The 21,105-nt window shown below is 40.1% G+C and overlaps 1 protein-coding gene across 8 annotated transcripts in view; it reads right to left on the bottom strand.

Moving 5' to 3' along the window:
- Positions 1 to 60: 60 nt before the first annotated feature.
- Positions 61 to 21,105, bottom strand: part of TRIM59 (tripartite motif containing 59) — a 52,515-nt gene continuing 31,470 nt past the window's right edge. Inside the window, exons 1-4 of one of the 8 annotated variants that reach the window (XM_025377968.1) lie at positions 12,847 to 12,883; positions 11,864 to 11,932; positions 10,860 to 10,970; positions 838 to 2,360 (exon numbers count right to left, since the gene is read on the bottom strand). In XM_025377968.1, coding sequence (XP_025233753.1) covers positions 1,146 to 2,360; positions 10,860 to 10,886 — 1,242 coding nt within the window. In that variant the 5' untranslated portion in view covers positions 10,887 to 10,970; positions 11,864 to 11,932; positions 12,847 to 12,883 and the 3' untranslated portion in view covers positions 838 to 1,145. Of the gene's footprint in view, positions 2,361 to 10,859; positions 10,971 to 11,859; positions 11,970 to 12,580; positions 12,774 to 12,814; positions 14,050 to 21,105 lie in introns of those variants that run through there. The other 7 variants (XM_025377970.1, XM_025377965.1, XM_025377972.1 and 4 more) reach the window with 7 other exon arrangements.

Below are 21,105 nucleotides of genomic sequence, written 5' to 3'. Positions count from 1 at the left end.
CACATGTATACATATGTAACAAACCTGCATGTTGTACACATGTATACACATGTATACACCTAGAACCTAAAGTATAATAAAAAAGATGAATAAAGTCCACGATGCCATCAAAACCTGTTGCAGACCAAGTTACCAACATGATTCTGTTCTAGTAAGAATGAGTTTTTAATCCAAGAACTGATTTGATGAGCCGAAAAGTTAAATACAATCTTAAATTTACACTAACGTAGAATATGACAAGTATTAAAAATGCTGGCCCCCAGGTACAGTGGCTCATGTCTGTAATCCCAGCACTTTGGGAGGCCAAGGTGGGCAGATCTCCAGTCCAGAACTTTGAGACCAACCTGGGCAATATGGCAAAACCTCATTTCTGCAAAAAACAATGTTTTTAATTAGCCAAGAATGGGGGTGTGTGCCTTGTCTCAGCTACATCAGAGGCAGAGGTGGGAGGATCAATTGAGCCTGGGTGGTCGAAACTTCAGTGAGTCATGACCAGACAACTGCACTCCAGCCTGGGCAACAAAGTGAGACCCAGTCTCGAAAATTTCTTTTAAAAAGCCACTGTTCCCGAACAGTTATCCAAAAGCAATAGCTTTATTTGGAGTGAATGGTGATAAACATTTAGGGCTCTTAAACTATTTAAAACACAGGTATATTTGATCAAAAGATCTTTAAGCAATGCCTTATCACTTTAAGACTTTGTTGCTTGATTTTAAAACCTATCATCCTATTCACCCATTCAAAAGCTTCAAGCCATATCAAAATAAAGGTATACGTACTTTCAGGATTTTGCTATATATATAAAGAACTGTAAAGCCAATTAACTGCAGTATATAATAATGGTAAAAGACAATATTGGTACAAGAATGTTTAAATGTCACAGCAACATTATGTCAACCTTCATAAAGCCAATAAAAATGAGAGAGTGTATTTTTCAAATTAGTTACTAGATTTTCCCAAAGATTTGAATATTTCAGATATTTCTAACTTTGACATATTGCTAACCAAAAGCAACAAATATAAACTTTGTTTATATTAGTTGCAGCACTAATAAAGCTTAGTTTGCTATTTATTCATGCTGCCACCCTATTTTTCATTTAGCAGTGTACAGAATGAGCCCATTTAAACAATTCAGATTGACGTTTTCAATGAGAAACTATTTTCCACATGAATTCCGTCAACAAATAGAAAATGTGACACAGTATATTCTTTACCTCATGCAGATTGTTAGATAAACTTTGGTAAACAGATAGAGAGGCTTCAGAAAACCATATTAAAGTGATTTCATTTAAAAAGGTTATTATGTGTTGGTTGAAAAAGAGTATTGACATCAGTATCACTGAAATTAATGTAACTACAACAATGTTTAAAATTTTAAAAAATTCAATTTCCTTTTCATCCTTATCAGACCAGGAGCATGGCATCCTTTTTGGAGAAATTTTCATTTTGGGAATGAGAACGTTCTTAATTTGTCCAATTTCTGTTCTGCTCCATTCTTCTTTCAATATTTGGCTTACTCGAGGATAAATCTCGACAGGTTGAACCTCAGGAAGTGGTCTTTGTTTCAAGATCTCTACACGCTGGCGTACATCATCAACTTTTTCAAGAAATTTAAGTGCAGACTCTTCTTGTAAAGATGTTGTCAGTGTCATTAATTCAAGCTGCTGCTCTCTTATTTCCTTCATTCTTTCAATTTGTGGAGTATATTCTTGATTAATTAGATTGCCAACATCACAGAGAGCTGTTAGGAAACTTTTTTTTTTCTGTTCTAATGTATCATTAAGCTCCTTAAAATACTGGAGAACGACTTCCTTATCACCTTGGACCATCTTCTCAGAATGAGATTTTTGTTCTTCCAGCTTTTCAATAAGATGGGTAAGATCTGTCCAGTGTGTGTCAGTCAACTGTTCAAGCAGTTTTTGAGGAGTGTCCTTTTCTTTGAAATAGGCACTTTGAAGGTCATCTATAGGATGACCATGATGTTGACCTATGGTAAGGCAATGACCACAAACTAATTTTTTGTCTAGTAGACAGTAAACATTTAATGGTTGCCTGTAATGTTCAGGGCAGGTGACAATATCTGGATGGTCTTCTTGCTGGTATTTTTCAATAATAGCCCTTAATGCAAAATTAACAGGTAAAGATTCAATACCAGTTGGAGCAATTTCAATAATACTTCTGCAATTAGGGCACTTGAGTGGAATTCGTAAAGGTCTCCATATGTAAAAGTTACCAGATGCCTGAAGAATGTTTTCCAAACAATTTCTACAAAATGTATGAGAGCATGGTAGTACACGAGGATCTTCAAAAATACTGTAACATATGGGACAAGTTAACTCTTCCTCAAAATTGTGCATTTCCTGTCAAGAGAAAAGCTTATTTTAAGTTTACATAGAGACACCTGTACATATTATTTAACATTCTAGGCATTAACCTCCAAATTGTTACTATACTGCTTGTCTTTTAAAAGAGAACAAAGTATTTTTAAAATGAAGCTTTCTGAGTAATTCAATTCCTAGTATATATGGTGAATAACTGATCACAATTAAGAGTTTATTCCTTAGGGACCAAAAGCATCCCAAACAAAGCGATTATCATTAATTTGTAGTAAAATGCTTCAAATTGAAGTTATTTAAATTTGTTGCTACGCGATATGGTCTGGCTGTGTCCCCACCCAAATCTCATCTTGAACTGTAGCTCCCATAATTCCCACATGTTGTGGGAGGGACTCAGCAGTAGATAACTTGAGTCATCGGGGCAGTTCCCCCATACTGTTCTTGTGGTATCAGAGATCTGATGGTTTTTTAAGAGGAAACCCCTTTCCCTTGGCTCATTCTCTTTTCTTGTCTGCCACCATGTGAGATGTGCCTTTCACCTTCTGCCATGATTGTGAGGTCTCCCCAGACACGTGGAACTGTGAGTCCATTAAACCTCTTTTTCCTTATAAATTACCCAGTCTCGGATATGTCTTTATCAGCAGCATGAAAACAGACTAATATACTATCTAATAAAGACAAAAATTCAAAGTGTTCTGTTAAAGTCTACTTAGTGATTACAACTATTTTGTGCAACTTTTTTTTCCTTTTTTTTTTTTTTTGTGAGACTGAGTCTCGCTCTGTCACCCAGGCTGGAGTGCAGTGACATGATCTTGGCTCACTGCAAGTTCTGCCTCCCAGGTTCATGACATTCTCCTGCCTCAGCCTCCCGAGCAGCTGGGACCACAGGCGTCCGCCACCACGCCCAGCTAATTTTTTGCATTTGTAGTAGAGACAGGGTTTCACCGTGTTAGTCAGGATGGTCTCGATCTCCTGACCTCGTGATCCGCCAGCCTCGGCCTCCCAAAGTGCTGGGATTACAGGCATGAGCCACCGCACCTGGCCTATTTTGGGCAACATTTTAACATTTAAGATTATAAAATCAAAACCAAGCACATATAATGAGTAGACAAGACTATTTCTATTATAACAAGTTAGGCTTAGCAAAAGTATATTCTTTAATACAAAAGAAGGAAACGTCCCAGTTGGCTCAACAATGGTTTCTAAAGCAAGTTATCAAATTTCTCCATAGTAACCGTTACTACCATAAATTTTTTAGCTTCTTGAATTAAAATACAAGTATGCTTAAACCCCAGGATCAGCACAGTATAAATTTCTAAGGCAATAATTTTAACTTGGAGATTTAGAAGGCAGAAAAATTTTGAATTAATCCTTATAATAAAAATCAGTTTGAAAAATAAGAGTTGACTATGGTAACTGAATTACTGCCTTAATTTTTAAGTGAAAAACTAGAGCACTAAATGGTAAAGAACAAAAAGGAGACCATTAGTCATCTTTCCTTCATGAAAAAGTCTCTCAATCAGTATTTCTGAGACAGAAAAAGAAATGCAGCAATAGTTCAGAGACCATCTCTGACACAAGTAACTTGACCTCTTGGCAAGCTATTACTGATATTTCCAGTAACAGAAGTCTGACCATTTTGCACCCTATCACCTCCTACTGTTTTCCTTTATATCTACCTTCAACGCAAGCCACAATTCTGAAGACTAGCTTACCCCTTGATAGAGAAAAATCAAGTTACACCACTGTTGAAAGTACCTTAGGCAAAACTTAAAAACCCAAGTGCCATGGGTAGGCACAGTGGCTCATGCCTGTAATCCCAGCACTTTGGCAGGCCAAGGCGGATGGATCACCTGAGGTCAGGAGTTTGAGACCAGCCTGACCAACGTGAAGAAACTCTGTCTCTACTAAAAATACAAAATTAGCCCGGTGTGGTGGCAAATGCCTGTAATCCCAGCTACTCGGGAGGCTGAGGCAGGAGAATTGCTTGAACCTGGGAGGCAGAGGTTGCTGTGAGCCAAGATTACACCATTGCACTTGCCTGGGCAACAAGAGCAAAACTCCGTCTCAAAAAAAAAAAAAAAAAAGACACCCAAGTGCCATTCACATAAAATATAAAGGTTACCAAATCACATGCCATAAAACTAACTTTTAAGATTAAAAATCTGTGAAAATAGCATCTAAAAGTAACTGCATTTCTAATAAAATGCAAACTTAGCTCCTTATCTTTACTATCTGTCAAACTCTTACTCTTTCTTCAGGGCTCAACTTGGGATGCCTTTCCCCAGATTAGGTCCCCTGTTATTCTCATTAAACACTGAACTTTTACTTCATAGCACTTTAACAAGATTTTATTTAAAAGAATTTTGTAACTTTTCTGTATACATTAGAATGTAGGCCTCCTAGAAGGGCAGGAATTGTGTCTAAAACTATGGTTATATTCCTGCAATTTAGGCACAACTTTTAACACAGCAGGCATTTACTTGTTATTGGTTCAATGAACAAATGCCTTTTCAGACACCTGTGATAATACAGATTTTTTTGTTTCGGGACTTTGTTTTTTTTTTTTTTTTTTTTTTTTGCTTTTTTTTTTTAATAGCAAAATCTCTGCTTAGGAAAAGGTGTAAAAGGAAAATCTATCAGAAAATACTCCATTCAGACTGACAGACCCTGAATGAGCCAAAGTGTGTCAAACAGAGACTAAGCTTGAACGATGAAGCATTCCAACAAACTAAAGTAATTGAGCAACAGTAAAGATGACATTCACTGCAGATGAATTCAAGTGAGTGCATGTTGGCAAGACTTTACAACTTTACACCTACAGAAGTCTCTGAACTCATACAGAAACCACCCAAGAAAAACAGATGTGTTTTTCAGAGTATTTGAGTGATGTCAGAATTCACATTGAAGGAATAAACAGAATAACACTTTGTAGGAAATAAAATTTGAGCAGTGGACATACATTTAATCTAGATTTAATATTACTGGAGCTATTCAATTGTTTAAGTAGCAAAACTAGTCCTAAAACAGAATCTAACTTTTCTCCCCAAACCCCTATTCTATGCTTGCAAAAAGCTAGGGAACAACTCTGATAATGCATTTAGGAGCCCAAAAGCTCAACTTTCTTTAAAATGAAAATATTCACGACATTGTAAAGCAAATCCTAAGCTTATATAAAATGGAAGCAGGCCAAAACAGGTGGATCACTTGAGGCCAGGAGTTCGAGACCAGCCTGGCCAACATGGTGAAACCCTGTATCTGCTAAAAACACAAAAATTAGCCAGGCATGGTGGCGCACATCTGTAATCCCTATAATCCCAGCTACTCTGGAAGCTGAGGCATGAGATGGCGCCACTGCACTCCAACCTGGGCAACAGAGCAAGACTCTGTCTCAAAAAAAAAAAAAGGAAGCAAAAATCATGGTTGGTCTCAAAGTTACTGCTATCATATGTAAAATTTTTAATAATACGTTTTAGACAAAAATTTGTAGATAACTTACAGATCACAGAAGTCAAAATCTATTCTCGGACTACCCTTTTCTCACTGGTTTATTTATTAAAAACTAATTTTAGGCAACAAATTGAAGAGAAACTAGAACTGAAAAATAACTGTGTAAGGTCAGGAACTTTCTGACTCTGGTTGCTGCCTGAGAAGTACACTAACTATATAGGTGGGCCAGGTGCAGTGGTTCACGCCTGTAATTCCAGCATTTTGGGAGGCAGAGGTGGCAAGATCACTCGAAGCCAGGAGTTCAAGACCAACCTGGGCAACACCGTGAGACCCTATCTCTACAAAAAATTAAACATTAGTCAGGCACAGTTATACATGCCTATAGTCCCAGCTACTCGGGAAACTGAGGCAGGAGGATCACTTGAGCCCAAGAAGTTGAGGCTGCAGTGAGCCACGACTGCCACTGCACTCCAGCCTAGGCAACAGAGCAAGACCCTTTTTTTTTCTTTTAAAAAAAAAAGGTGGCTACCATGCTTACAGGCTAGTTCTTTCAGAAACCAGTATGAAATTTTATGCAGCAGAAATTTTCCACAACCAGTCTAGACTTCTGGAAGGAAGAAAAAGAGCAAAAATTAATCTAGGATGAACACCTTGGATTTAGCTATGCTGTATGTAGGTTTCCAAACAGTAAAAACATTAGTAACACTGGAAACAGTAAGACAATGGAGTAATGCCTTTGATATTCTCAGAAAAAAAAAATAGCTTCCAAAATGGAAAATAAAATTCTATACATAGAAAAAAAAAACAATAAATTTTTATATAAAGACAGTTTGACAACGTAAGATCTCAAAAATGAACAACCTTCTGCCAACTCTTTCTAAAGACGCTACTGCAGGGAGAAAAGAAAAGCAAGAATGTTCACCAGCATAATGGTGAAATAAATTCCAGGACAACTGTGAAAGCCTAGAGAAGAGTCACTCTAGAAGAGGAAGGCAGATCCAGAAGACAGATCTCTTTTTTGTTTTTTGAAATGGAGTGTCGCTCTGTCGCCCAGGCTGGAGTGCAGTGACGCAATCTCTGCTCACTGCAAGCTCCGCCTCCTGGATTCATGCCATTCTCCTGCCTCAGCTTCCCAAGTAGCTGGGACTACAGGCACCCGCCACTACGCCTGGCTAATTTTTCTGTATTTTTAGTAGAGACGGGGTTTCACCATGATAGCCAGGATGGTCTTGATCTCCTGACCTCATGATCTGCCTGCCTCGACCTCCCAAAGTGCTGGGATTACAGGCGTGCAGAAGACAGATGTTTAAGTAAATAAATGGAACTGATAGAAATGCTTCATGTATCTGAAACATACTGAGAGGTAACTAAATTTAGGGAAAAAAATGATAGAATCACGAAAAGAGGAAAGATTAATATTATAGTATATGGCTCAGCTGTCACTGTAACAGTCATAATATTGTAAATATCAAATACTGATTTTACCAAAGAGTAACAAAATTATATTGAGGGGGGAAATACAGTAAGGAAACAGTTTAAGAACTAAATCTTAATTTTTCCTTATAAGAAAGTCAATACATACTTAAAAAATAAAGAAACCACAAAAAAATAAGTATCTAGAAATTTAGAAGAAAATACCAAAAGAAATGTTAAAAAAGATAAAAGTGACTGCTTCTAGAGGGTAAGAATCTGTTTTTCATTATAAATTATGGTTTCACTTTTAACTATTAAGCAATTAAAAATATAATACAATTTTAAAGAAAGAAAGAGAATCCTACAAGTATCCACATAGAAAAGAAGGATGAAAAAAGGAAAACAAAACCAAAGGTCTCAGAATTCTCCTCTGAAAGACTGGAATTTCTAAAATTGGAATGCCCACAGTAATTACCTCCCACACGAGCTGTCCTATAATGTGGCTTTGCTTCTACTCCCTGCACATGAAGAGTTGAAATCTATTCTCCCCCTATTAGAATATGTGTGGGCCATGTGACTGCTCTGACCAAGAAGATACAGTATAAGTGATGTGGTGAGTTCTAGGTATAGCCCTTAACTAGCTTGCCAGGTTGCTGCCTCTGAGCCACAAACTGCTATGTAAGAAGTCCAGGCTACTTTGCTGAAGAGACAGGCCAAACAGAAGGGCAAGGAATTGCCAGACACATGAGTGAAAAAGACATCTTGAACATCTGGCCAGCCAAGCTTTCAGATATTTGTTACACAGTAGGAAATAACCAGAACATCACCAGCAACAAGGAATGCTAGAACACAATGTAGCAATGTCCACAAGGTCTAGAAGGAAAGGGATATGAGCTGAGAATTCCGTACACAGTCAACACATAATTTATTCATGTGAAACAACAGAAATACTCTTCAGTAAAATCTACAGAGCTAAAAAAAACTACATGGGCAGAGTTGACACCATACACTTTCCTTACCAATCCAAAAGGAATATAAAATAATTCAACTTAAAAAAAGAGGGAAAAAAAACAAGGAAAAGTGGAAAAAAAAGAATAAAGATAAGCCTGGTGTGATGGCTCACACCTGTAATCCCAGCACTTTGGAAGGCCAAGGTGGGAGGATCACTTGAGCCCAGCAGTTTGAGACCAGCCCTGGCAACACACTGAAACCCCATCTCTATAAAAAATAAAAAACTTAGCTAAGCATGGTGTCGCATGCCTGTTAGTCCCAGCTACTCAGGAGGCTGAGGAGGGAGGATTGCTCGAGCCTGGGAGGTCCAGGCTGCAGTGAGCCATGAGCCATGGTCATTCCACTGCATTCCAGCCTAGACTACAGAGCCACACCTTGTCTCAAAAGACAAAATAATAATAAAGATAAATGGAAGATGATAATGAACTAGAAAACTTAAATTGCTAGAACTGGCTGGGCACTGTGGCTGACACCTATAATCCCAGCACTTTGGGAGGCCGAGGCAGGCAGATCACCTGAAGTCAGGAGTTCGAGACCAGCCTGGCCAACATGACAAAACCCCATCTCTACTAAAAATACAAAAATTAGCTGGGCAGGGTGGCAGGCGCCTATAATCCCAGCTACTCAGGAGGCTGAGGCAGGAGAATCGCTTGAACCCGGGAGGCAGAGGTTGCAGTGAGTCGAGATCATGCCATTGCAATCCAGTCTGAGTGACAGAGCAAGACTATGTCTCAAAAAAATAAAAAATAAAAATGCTAGAACTGATAAACCCAAGAGATGGCTCTTTTTGAGACTGAGACTTGCTCTGTCACCAGGGCTGGAATGCAGTGGTGAGACCATGGCTCACTGCAGCCTCAAATTCCCAGGCTCAAACAATCTTCTCAGCTCAGCCTCCCAAGTAGCTGATAGGCACATGTCAACACACGTGCCTAATGTTTTTATGCTTTGTAGAGATAGGGTCTCACTATGTTGCCCAGGCTGGTCTCAAATTCCTGGCCTCAAGAGATCCTCCCCCCTCAGCCTCCCAAAGGGCTGGGATTATAGCTGTGAGTCACCATGACCAGTCTAAGAGTTAGTTATTTAAGTAAATAAACAAGCCATTAGCTATCTATGATAGGCAGCCTCTAAAATGGCCCCCAATGACCTGCACTTCCTGGATACTCTTGAAATCTCTCCCTTGAGTGTGGACTAGGCCCTACTCAACTGTTCCAGAATACAAATATGAAAAGTTTGCTAAATGTTTTGAAGACAGTAAAACATGATTCCAAAACTTGAGACAATACAAACTAAAAATGGACTAATTTCAAAAATGGACACTTATGTAAAATTCTAAATATAATGTTAGCAAAAACAAATACAGGAGTACATTTAAAAAAACACTGCACCATGACTAAATAAGGTTCTTCCCAGAAATATAAAGTTAATTCAATAACAAAAAATCTATTAATATAATTCACTCAATTAGTTCAATGGAAAAAAAATTTACATTCACATTATATGTGAAAAAAGCACATATAATATTAAAACCAATAAGCAGTCCTCAAAGACAGAAAGTAGAATGGTAGTTGCCAGGGCTTGAGAGCAGGGAAGACGTAGAGTTATCATTTAATGCAAGGGTCCCCAACCCTCCCTACCCACCCTGCACCCCCGCCATGGCGGCTGGCAAGCCCGCCTGAGCAAAGCCTCCTGCCAGATCAGTGGCAGCATTAGATTCTCATAAGAGTGTGAACCCTACCGTGAACTGCGCACGCGAGGGAACTAGGTTGTAGCTCATTGTGAGAATCTAATGCCTGATGATGTGCGGTAGAACAGTTTTATCCCAAAACCATGCACCACCCACCCGCACCTGTCCATGGAAAAATTGTCTTCCTCGAGACTGGTCCCTGGTACCAAAAATGTTGAGGACTGCTGGTTTAATGGGTACACAGTTTCAGTTTGGGAAGATGAAAAAGTTATGGAGATAGTTGGTGGTGATAATTACAAAACAATCTGAATGTATTTAATACCACCAAACTGTATACTTAAAAATATTAAAATGGTAAATTTTATGTTTAGTATATTTTACACAATTAAAAAAAATGTTCAAGTGTCTTGCCTATTATCCAGTCTTTCTTTTGCTAAATGAATTTGAATCAATTTATACTACTGTATGTTTTTAAAAAGCAAAAAAGTAAAATAATCCATGTAAAATGTATTTTCCTCTAGTGAGTACTAAGCTCATGTAGAAACCAGTACCTCAAGATTTCCTGCTTCTCTTTTAAAAGTCACCAAGAAATATAAATATAAAAAAATGAATCTTCTCAGAAAGAAATCTGAGGCTAAATCACTCTACTGACAAATTATTTCACTAACGTCTTGTGTTTAAGTGTCAAAACAAATACATTTCTGAATTTCCACACTTTTTATTAAGTCTTTCTCCAGAGGACCAATTCACTAGGGAGCCTCCCTGATGTCTAACTGGCATATTAGGTAATAGATAGTATAACAGATGATTAAATAGCACCAAAAATATCATTACCCATTCTCTTGTGTAAACCAGTTTTTAAGCTTTAATTCACTAATGCTTTCCTGCCTTTCAACTCTAAACATGAACAGTTGTAAAACATTCATTACATTTCACAGCCTCTGAAACGAAAATATTTTTACTACATTATAGAATTCGATGACTTGCCCCATGACTTCTAGTGAGTCAGCTTTAAGTATAGAAAAATTCAAGTGGTGCCACCACCCAAATTGGGGCTCACATCTTTGTGGCCCTAACTGATAAAGAAGAAATACATTTCATGCAATCGAAGACTTACTTAAGAAATAACTACAACTGCATCATTTATATACATATATAAATTTTTTTTTTAACACTGTTGCGGAAAGTTTGAGAAACAAGATTTTTAAAAATAATTCTGCCACATATAAATATACAAAAATAATGAGAGATCACCTTAACTTTTTCAAATTAAAAAAAAAAATCCTATGGTCAGCTGATTTTAACTCTCTTTGTCCATCTGTACTATTTTATTTCATTTTGATATCAACCTGTTTTCCTAAACTAAAAAATAAAAAAACTAAAAACAAAACAAAAAAAGACTATTAATTCAATTTAACCAGGAACTGACTTGAGAAGTTAAGGCTTTAATTACTTTTGTTATACTTTTCAAAGTAAAAATATATCTGGTGGGAAATATTCATCAACGTGTTTGGTGAAAGGCAATGTCAAAACTAACATTACCTAAAATCAAAATTTCACCTTGCCAGATTAAATAGCTACTTACTCATTTAAAAAGACCAATATATGAATGCATAGTGAAGAAGTATCCAGGTAACTTAATTTGCAGTTTTGTGTAGTTCTGCAGATCTGTATGTCTAAAATAACAGCTTTGCATGTGTTTTGAGATGTACACATTCTTGTAAAATTTCTAGAAGGATGTACGAAAGAGTTGAGTGACTACCTTTAAGGTACAGATCGGAAAAGGAAGCTGTTTATTTTTCACTTTATGCTCCGCTCCTTCGGTAAGATGGTTGGAATTTGATACACCATCAACATAATGTTTTTTCAAAAGACTTCTAAATTTCACTTTATAGTTTAAATGATACACTCTGTAAAAACTCAGTTAAAATGTTTTTCATATTTACTTAATCTCCCAGAACTTACCTACTTTGTTGATCTCCTGGTTTGGGGACTGAATACACTCTCTCCAACTCCTCCAGAATCTTTTATTCTTATTCTAAAATTAAAATAATGTTATCCTTAATGCTTTCAATTTATTGTCTCATGTCATAAAAATGGTTGTTAGTTCACTGTCTTTGATGTTTATCTTCACTATGCTTCACTGTGTTTTCCGAAAAGTCACAAACACCAACACAGTTGCTGGAGCTGCAGTAGAGGTATCGCTTGTTCCTTGAAAATCCGAACTCTGACCAAACAGATGGTCACAAAGGACCTCTTTACAACGTCAAGTAGCTTATGAGCGCTCGACAATATTACCCACCAATGGCGATGGCAGAAAAAACATTCACGGTCATTTTAGAGTGCTTAAAATTAACTGCAAGACAAAAGCATCCATGGGAGTAAAATACTTTGCCAGCTCAAAATTATAACTGATTTAGTATAGTTTGCTCATCTCTCTGTTCTGCCATTTCAATGCTGTGGTACCTGAGTCAGTATTATCAAATACCTCTCAAAAGTGAGGCTTCACATCTGTAAAATGGGTAACTGCACCTATCCCACCTAAGTCCTACGAGCACCTCCCACAAAGGGGCTCAAAATGGCAGTACTCTTCCCCTCCCCCTCTGAAAGCTCCACTCTCCCAGGCCTCCCTCCTAAAGCGCCTCCGCCTCCGCAACCGCCCGACCCCAGGCCCCGCGGGGCTGACCGACTCGGCCTGGCCCAGCTCACCCTGGCCACCACAGAGCGCCTCCTCCCTCACAGGAACGCAGCTCCACAGTGGAGAGACGGGAGAATGGTTCCCCAAACTCCAGTGTGGGACAAGTGGGAATGAGTGCAGGTCCCAAGCCACTCCCTCCATCGTCACGCCCCCAGGACTCCCCAGCAAACACACTGGAACACCAGCCTGTGCTACAGGAAAAGAAAAAGGACTCAGAGCCACCTTCTCGGATCCGTAAAGGTCCTTAGACTCACCGCGGGGAGGAGGCGGAGTAGGCGACTCCACAGCGCCGAAACAGGGAGCCACCGACTCCTGGCTGATGCTGAGAGTCGCCCCGAATCCCCGCCCTCCTCCGCCCCGAAGGGCTTCAGGTGCCCAGGCCGGGCGGGGCCGCCCGGAGCCTCGCGGCGCAGGCGCAGTCTGCAGGCAGCTTTCAACTGCGCGGCATCGGCCAATGGGAACTATTGCTGGGCTCGTTCGAAAGTAAACGGCGGACGGCGCGGCCCCAGGCAGGTGGCGGTGGTCAGTTCGAGGCTGGCGCCTAGCTTTCCACGCCTGCGTGCTAGGCGCAGGCCGCCTCTCGGAAGTTTGGCCTCGAAGGAGCGGCTCTCTAGCCTGTGGGGAGCTTCGGCCGGTGGGCTTCGTGAGCTGGGGTCCCGCCTGGGGCATCTGGATGGCACCGGTAGTCGGGGGGAGAGGCGGGGTCTGGCGCGGGAGGAGGCGGATCGCCGGCGGCCGACGGCTTCTGGGGAACTGTCTTTTACTTGGAGCCATCCAGGGCAGGGCCTGCTGCTATGCTGTGGAGTGCAGTGTCTTCCATCGTTGCCTCACAGACCCGCTGCTCCGGGGAAGTCGCCACGCATCCTCAGGGCACACCCACACCTGTCGCCAGCGCCCTCCGCCGCTCAGCTGTTTGCTTTTGTTTACGCGTTCCGGAGACCTGACCCACCGGAGCACTGGGCTGAGCACAGGAGAAGGGGTTTTGGAACACTCTTTGTACCCAACTCCGAGAGCTAGTGGGAAACCCGGGACTGGGTTGGGTGCATCTCTCCCTAGCCTTCGTCGTCTTCTCCCGTTTTCCTAAGGTATTCTTCTCCACTTTACTAAAGTATTGCCTAGAGATGAGGGCTGTCCAACTCAGCACTTCCAACTTCAAGTTCCTACTTCACCTCTAACTCCCTAGAGTTAGAAAACAACGTACAGCTCAGAGGTCCCTTTCCCTTTTTTCTTGAGAAACTTTATTCAGCTTTATCTCAAGACATCTCCGCTTCCCTCTCCTGTCGACCTTAAATAGGTTCAGGAAATATGATTAAGGATAAGAGTTTATTCCAGCGTAAGGCTTGAGGGTAGCCACCCAGGAGACACCAGCTCCAAATGGGGTCAGCATTCCAAAGTGAAGAAGTTAAGGTTTCACCTAGGTGGCCAGAGACAAATTTTAGCAGGATTTCATTTTCCGTAAGAGACCAGTGTATACTTACAGCTATTTGGTAGGTTACAGATTGCTACATTCCAAGAAAGGGTACTTCGTTACTCCGTGAGGACGGGTAGTGATCTCAGGGGGTTGTATCTCTGGTATGGTTTGCTCCTCCTATTTTAATTATTTACAGAAACAAAAGGCAGACGGTGCAGATGCCTGCTTCTTGGCTCAGGCTGTAGCCACATTCCTCTCAAGGCTCAGAATAAAGTTCCAACAGCTTTAAGTTTGAATTACTTAACTTCTGATAACTAAAGTCATTTTGTTTACTAATGTGCTAAATAAAGATATGGGCTCTAGACCGGGTGCAGTGGCTCACGCCCGTAATCCCAGCACTTTCGGGAGGCCAAGGCAGGTGGATCACCTGAGGTCAGGAGTTCAAGACCAGACTGGCCAACATAGTGAAACCCCGTCTCTACTAAAAATACAAAAAATTAGCCGGGCGTGGTGGCAGGCACCTGTAATCCCAGCTAGTCTGGAGGCTGGGGCAGGAGAATCGCTTGAACCTGGGAGGCAGAGGTTGCAGTGAGCCAAGATGGCACCTCTGCATTCCAGGAAAAAAAAAAAAAACCTATGGGCTCTATATACTGTATATTTATATTGCAGTACATTCAGGTGCTAGGCTTTTATTCAGTAAATTACAGAAAATATTAAAGATACAAAGCAGAAAGTAAGGCAATATTAATGAGGCCTTAGTCAATCTCAGATAGCTTCACCAATTCAGCTCCTAAAAAGGTTGCTTATGAAGTGTGAATTGTAGTGATAGCTACTGTTTCATGGTGGTAAATATTCGTTTTGACTTGATGTACATTTTCTGTTTAAACATTGGAGTCATCCTGATAGACATCTTTATAATTTCCTGTCACAACAACATGTGGGACAGGCGTGGTGGCCCATGTGTGTAATTCCAACGCTTTGGGAGGCCAAAGTGGAAGAATTGCTTGAGCCCGGGAATTTGAGAGCAGTCTGGGCCACAGAGTGAGAACCCATCTCTACCGAAAATAAAATAATTAGCCGGAGTGGTGGCTCACACCTGTAGTCCCAGCTACTTGGGAGACTGAGGCAGGAGGATTGCTTGAGCCTGGGAAATCAGGGCCGCAGTGAGTTATGATCACACCACTGCACTCCAGCCTGGGCAGAAGAGTGAGACCCTGTCTCAAAACAAAAAACCCAACATATTGTGAATTATCTTTCCATAGCAGTAAATGTAGTATATTAAATTGTTGTCTTTATAAAAAGCGTAATTGTTTCTGGAATTGAATTAATATGGATGAAAATGTTTTTGAGCTATAATTTTTTTCACCTGTTTTCCCCTGTGTGCTTTCTTACCTCAAAACAGTTACGTATGTAGCAAGAAAACAGAAGAACCTCACACTAGACTTACTGGCTGTTTCCCAAAAAGCCTGAGCCCATGTAGAGAAACAATATTTTAAGGAAGAGGCCGAATGCTTCAGAGAAGCAGAAAGAATTATGTTTGCCCCAAAATAGAGATGACTCGGGTCCTGGTGGGGGAAAACTATGACGCCAAAAGGGAAGGGTTATATTGGTGCCTCCAGGGAGTCTGCTTCAGAGGCCCGTGGGTTCCCAACCCTGCCAAAGATTCAAGATTTCTGTAGCCCAGCATGAATTTGGGGATTGAGGAGGCTAGGATGGTGTGGAGAACCACAGGAGCCTACAAAAACAATGGTGGCCTAAGTGGTGGCAGTCAGCCTGACATAACTGGTTTTGTGGACCGTGATTAACATACTCTACAAAAGATAATGTTTTCCTGGGAAGGTGGGACACAAGAACTAATACTCAAATGCAGGAGTACATGCTTCAAATCCATAAGCCTAAAACTCAGGTGATAAGTTTCTCAGCCACCCAAAAAAATGGTGGGGAAGAGGACAGTTGAGCTGCTTGGGCAGGGTCTCTTTTATTTTTTATTTTTGGAGATGGAGTCATGCTCTGTCGCCCAGGCTGGAGTGTAGTGGCACAATCTCGGCTCACTACAACTTCCGCCTCCCAGGTTCAAGCGATTCTCCTGCCTCAGCCTCCCGAGTAGCTGGAGTTACATGCACGTACCACTGTGTCCAACTAATATTTGTATTTTTAGTAGAGACGGGGTTTCACCATGTTGGCCAGACTGGTCTTGAACTCCTGACCTCAAGTGATCCACCCACCTTGGCCTCCCAAAGTGCTGGGATTACAGGCTTTAGCCACCGCACCCGGCCTTACTTCCAGTAATCTTTTGATAGAATACTGGAAAGAGATAAAAGATGATAAACATTTGCAGTTATTACCAGGTGTAGAAGAGGAGGCAATATAACATTAATTTTATGACAACTAGGCCGAGCGTGATGGCTCACGCCTGTAATCCCAGCACTTTGGAAGATGGAGGCCGGCAGATCAGTTGAGTTCAGGAGTTTTGAGACCAGCCATGGACAGACAACATCGCAAGACTCCATCTCTACAAAGAATTTTTTTTTTTTTTAATTATGACAACCTTCTGGTGCTCAGGTCAGACTTTTTGCTTCTAGGCATCTTCTATCTCAGTTGCTAAAACAGGAGGCATCAGTAACAGAGAAGTACTCTATAGACAAGCTAAAACACTTGATTGGGGTGTTAATAGCTACAGAGTTTAAATACTCCACTCTTGTCTCCCATCACATTAGTCTCAGCAGAATTCTAATAAAGAGAACATGTGATTTTCCAAAGTTAGAAAGCTCATGTGTTTCATTTCTAGGACTTCACAGAAAATGCACAGCTTTCATCTGGAGCCTGGAGTGCAAAGAAAACAAAAAAACACAGCAGCAGCTGGCACCATAATTATAGTGGCAATGAATCTGTGATAATGAGCTGGGAGAATCTACCTAATAGTTCATAGAAGGTCATTTTATCTGGAAAAACAGCACACAGCTATATGATGCAGCGGAGTTTATAGACTCAGAGACCTGGAGTTTGGGGGGATTTTGGAGGCAATCTAGAAAAACCTCATTTTTAGAGGAGAGAAACCTAACAACCATGTTGGTGTTGCTTTCAGCTGAGTTTGAGCTCGTTTGTTGTATATTACTACCTAAAAATACATAAATTACTACACAATTTTTAAAACTAGAACATACACAGAATTTAGTTTCACACAGCCCTTTTCAGCTGTGTCTCTGAATGCACCTTGGAAGACTCCAAAGATGTGTCTGTCCTGGAGCAGTTTACCTTGTAACCACTTTTCCTTTTCTTTATTATCATTGAGTCTTTTTTATTTCAAATGCCACTAACTTTTTTGCCACCAGCTTTTTTGAGTACTCAATTTTATGGGTGGCTGTAACCTTAAGTAAATTTGGGGATCTCTTTATGTAGGCACTTAATATCCAGTTTTCTAGACTATTTTGTAATGGTTATGCATGCATCTATTTTTTAAAAATGATCCAAACATTTTGAATTTCAAGAATTTTTTCTGATAAATGATTCCTAGAATTTTTATTTTGATACAGCCTTGTGTGATTCTCTAGTCCATTTCAAACCAATATCTGTTAGTTGCCTTCTAAAATACACAGCATTACAGAGACAAAGAACACAGCTCCTGTATTCAAGTTGCTTATCTAAGCGAGCTAACATACAGATCTAGTTAAATGACAATATCAGATAAACTGCAGATTAAGGTGTACCTCCAATTGGCACAAGCAGCCCAGGCCTTATGCCACTGAGTTTCCCAGATTTCTGGTGACTGATGACCAGAAGTTGGGGCTATACCTGGATGATCTTCACCCATTGTGAGATCAATAGAGGGATTTCCGGAAGAGATACAAATCACACTGGCTGCCCACCTCACAATTAGGCCCCCATTCATCATCTCTGTGCTATATCACCTTTTCAGGTGATAGTCTCTGTCTCTTGTAATTCAGAATGGTTGAATTTGGGGCAGCAAGACAAGTCTGGGATTGGGTAATATCTTCCTAATGCTGGTTGGCATTATAGCTGAAAAGTCAAGAAACATATATCTTTTAAGTTTTTGAGACTTGAGAGAATAAAACACCCCTGTAATTTAAATCCTCTACTGAGACACTGCCCTGTTGTCTTTTAAAGGAGAAACATGAGGACTTTTCTAGTTATAAAAACCCTCTTATAGTATATACATGTCACTCTGTATATTCAGAATGGCAATTCCCAAACATGTGTGTGCTAAGGACTTGAAATAGCTCATGTGGATGATTACTTATACTGGTAATCCTTGAACAACACAGGTTTGAACTGCAAGGGCCCACTTAGAGGTGGATTTTTAAAAATAAATATATTAGAAAATAACGCGGAGATTTGGACAATTTGAAAAAACTCACAGATGAACCATGTAGCCTAGAAATATCAAAAAAAGGTGTGTCATGACTGCATAAAATATAGGTAGATGCTAGTTTATCATTTACTACCATAAAATATACACAAACCTTTTCTAAAAAGTTAAAATTTACCAAAACTTACACACACACACTGTACATAGCACCATTCAAAGTTGAGAGAAGTGTAAACAAACATAAAGATGCAACATTAAATCATAACTGCATAAAATGAGCAATAGCACATACCGTACTACTGTAATAATTTCATAGTCCCTTCTGTTGCTATTGCAGTGAGCTCATGTTGTATCTGCTTAAAACACTGTGTGACCTTAATCATCTCCCCATGAGCAGTTCCTCTCCCTAGTAAATCGCTTATTGTGATCAAAAGTGATCTCTCACGGTTCTCATGTATTTTTCATTGTGTTTACTGCAATACTGTAAACCTTGAATAACAGCATAGAGTGTCACTAATAATGCTGGAAGTGCTCCCAAGAAGCAGAGAAAAGTCATGACGTTACAAGAAAAAGTTGAATTGCTTGATATGTACCATGGAGTGAAGTCTGCAGCTGGGATTGCCCACCATTTCAAGTTAAATAAGTCCAGCATAAAGGCCACTATAAAAAAAAAAAAAAAAGAAAAGAAAAAAAAAGAGAACGGACGCGGTGGCTCATGCCTGTAATCCCAGCACTTTGGGAGGCTGAGGCAGGCAGATCACGGGGTCAAGAGATCGAGACTATCCTGGCCAACATGGTGAAACTCCGTGTCTACTAAAAATACAAAAGTTAGCTGGGCCTGTGGCACGCACCTGTGTAATCCAAGCTACTCGGGAGGCTGAGGTAGGATAATCGCTTAAACTCAGGAGGCAGAGCTTGCAAGTGAGCCAAGATAATGCCACTGCACTCCAGCCTGATGACAGAGTGAGACTCCGTCACAAAAGAAAAAAAAAAGGAAATTTATGAAGGTGTCACTATAGCTATGCAAGCAGGCACAAAAACCTTGCACTTTTTGTAAAATACTTCATCTCATATTGAAAATGCAGCTTTTGTATAGGTATAGGATTGCTATAAGAAAGACATGCCTATAGACTCTAATATGATTCAAGAAGAAGCACAGTCACAATATGACAACTTAAAGCAAAAGGAAGGTAAAAGATCTAAAGCTGGAAAACGTAACACCAGCAATGGATGGTTTGATGATTTTTTTTTTTTATTATACTTTAAGTTCTAGGATACATGTGCACAATATGCAGGTTTCTTACATATGTATACATGTGCCATGTTAGTGTGCTGCACCCATTAACTCATCATTTACATTAGGTATATCTCCTAATGCTATCCCTCCCTCCTCCCCCATTCCCACAATAGGACCCAGTGTGTGATGTTTCCCTTCCTGTGTCCAAGTGATCTCATTGTTCAATTCCCACCTATGAGAACATGCAGTATTTGGTTTTCTGTTCTTGCGATAGTTTGCTGAGAATGATGGTTTCCAGCTGCATCCATGTCTCTACAAAGGACACGAGCTCATCCTTTTTTATGGCTGTATAGTATTTCATGGTGTATATGTGCCACATTTTCTTAATCCAGTCTATCACTGATGGACATTTGGGTTGATTCCAAGTCTTTGCTATTGTGAATAGTGCCGCAATAAACATACGTGTGCATGTGTCTTTATAGCAGCATGACTTATAATCCTTTGGGTATATACCCAGTAATGGGATGGCTGGGTCATAAGGTACTTCTAGTTCTAGATCCTTGAGGAATCGCCACACTGTTTTTCACAATGGTTGAACTAGTTTACAGACCCACCAACAGTGTAAAAGTGTTCCTATTTCTCTACATTCTCTCCAGCACCTGTTGTTTCCTGATTTTTTAATGATCACCATTCTAACTGGTGTGAGATGATATCTCATTGTGGTTTTGATTTGCATTTCTCTGATGGCAAGTGATGATGAGCATTTTTTCATGTGTCTGTTGGCTGTATGAATGTCTTCTTTTGAGAATTGTCTGTTCATATCCTTTGCCCACTTTTTGATGGGGTTGTTTGTTTTTTTTCTTGTAAATTTGATTGAGTTCTTTATAGGTTCTGGATATTAGCCCTTTGTCAGATGAGTAGATTGCAAAAATGTTCTCCCATTCTGTAGGTTGCCTATTCACTCTGATGGTAGTTTCTTTTGCTGTGCAGAAGCTCTTTAGTTTAATTAGATCCCATTTGTCAATTTTGGCTTTTGTTGCCGTTGCTTTTGGTGTTTTAGACATGAAGTCCTTGCCCATGCCTACATCCTGAATGGTATTACCTAGGTTTTCTTCTAGAGTTTTTATGGTTTTAGGTCTAACATTTAAGTGTCTGATCCATCTCGAATTAATTTTCATATAAGGAGTAAGGAAAGGATCCAGTTTCAGCTTTCTACTTATGACTAGCCAATTTTCCCAGCACCATTTATTAAATAGGAAATCCTTTCCCCATTTCTTGTTTTTGTCAGGTTTGTCAAAGATAAGATGGCTGTAGATGTTTGGTATTACTTCTGAGGGCTCTGTTCTGTTCCATTGGTCTATATGTCTGTTTTGGTACCAGTACCATGCTGTTTTGGTTACTGTAGCCTTGTAGTATAGTTTGAAGTCAGGGAGCGTGATGCCTCCAGCTTTGTTCTTTTGGCTTTGGATTGTCTTGGCAATGTGGGCTCTTTTTTGGTTCCATATGAACTTTAAAGCAGTTTTTTCCAATTCTGTGAA

The sequence above is a fragment of the Theropithecus gelada genome, chromosome 2 (assembly GCF_003255815.1).
Source record: "Theropithecus gelada isolate Dixy chromosome 2, Tgel_1.0, whole genome shotgun sequence".
Classification (NCBI taxonomy): domain Eukaryota; kingdom Metazoa; phylum Chordata; class Mammalia; order Primates; family Cercopithecidae; genus Theropithecus; species Theropithecus gelada.
Note: the sequence above shows the minus strand (reverse complement) of the source record. Positions and strands in the feature narration are given on the sequence as shown.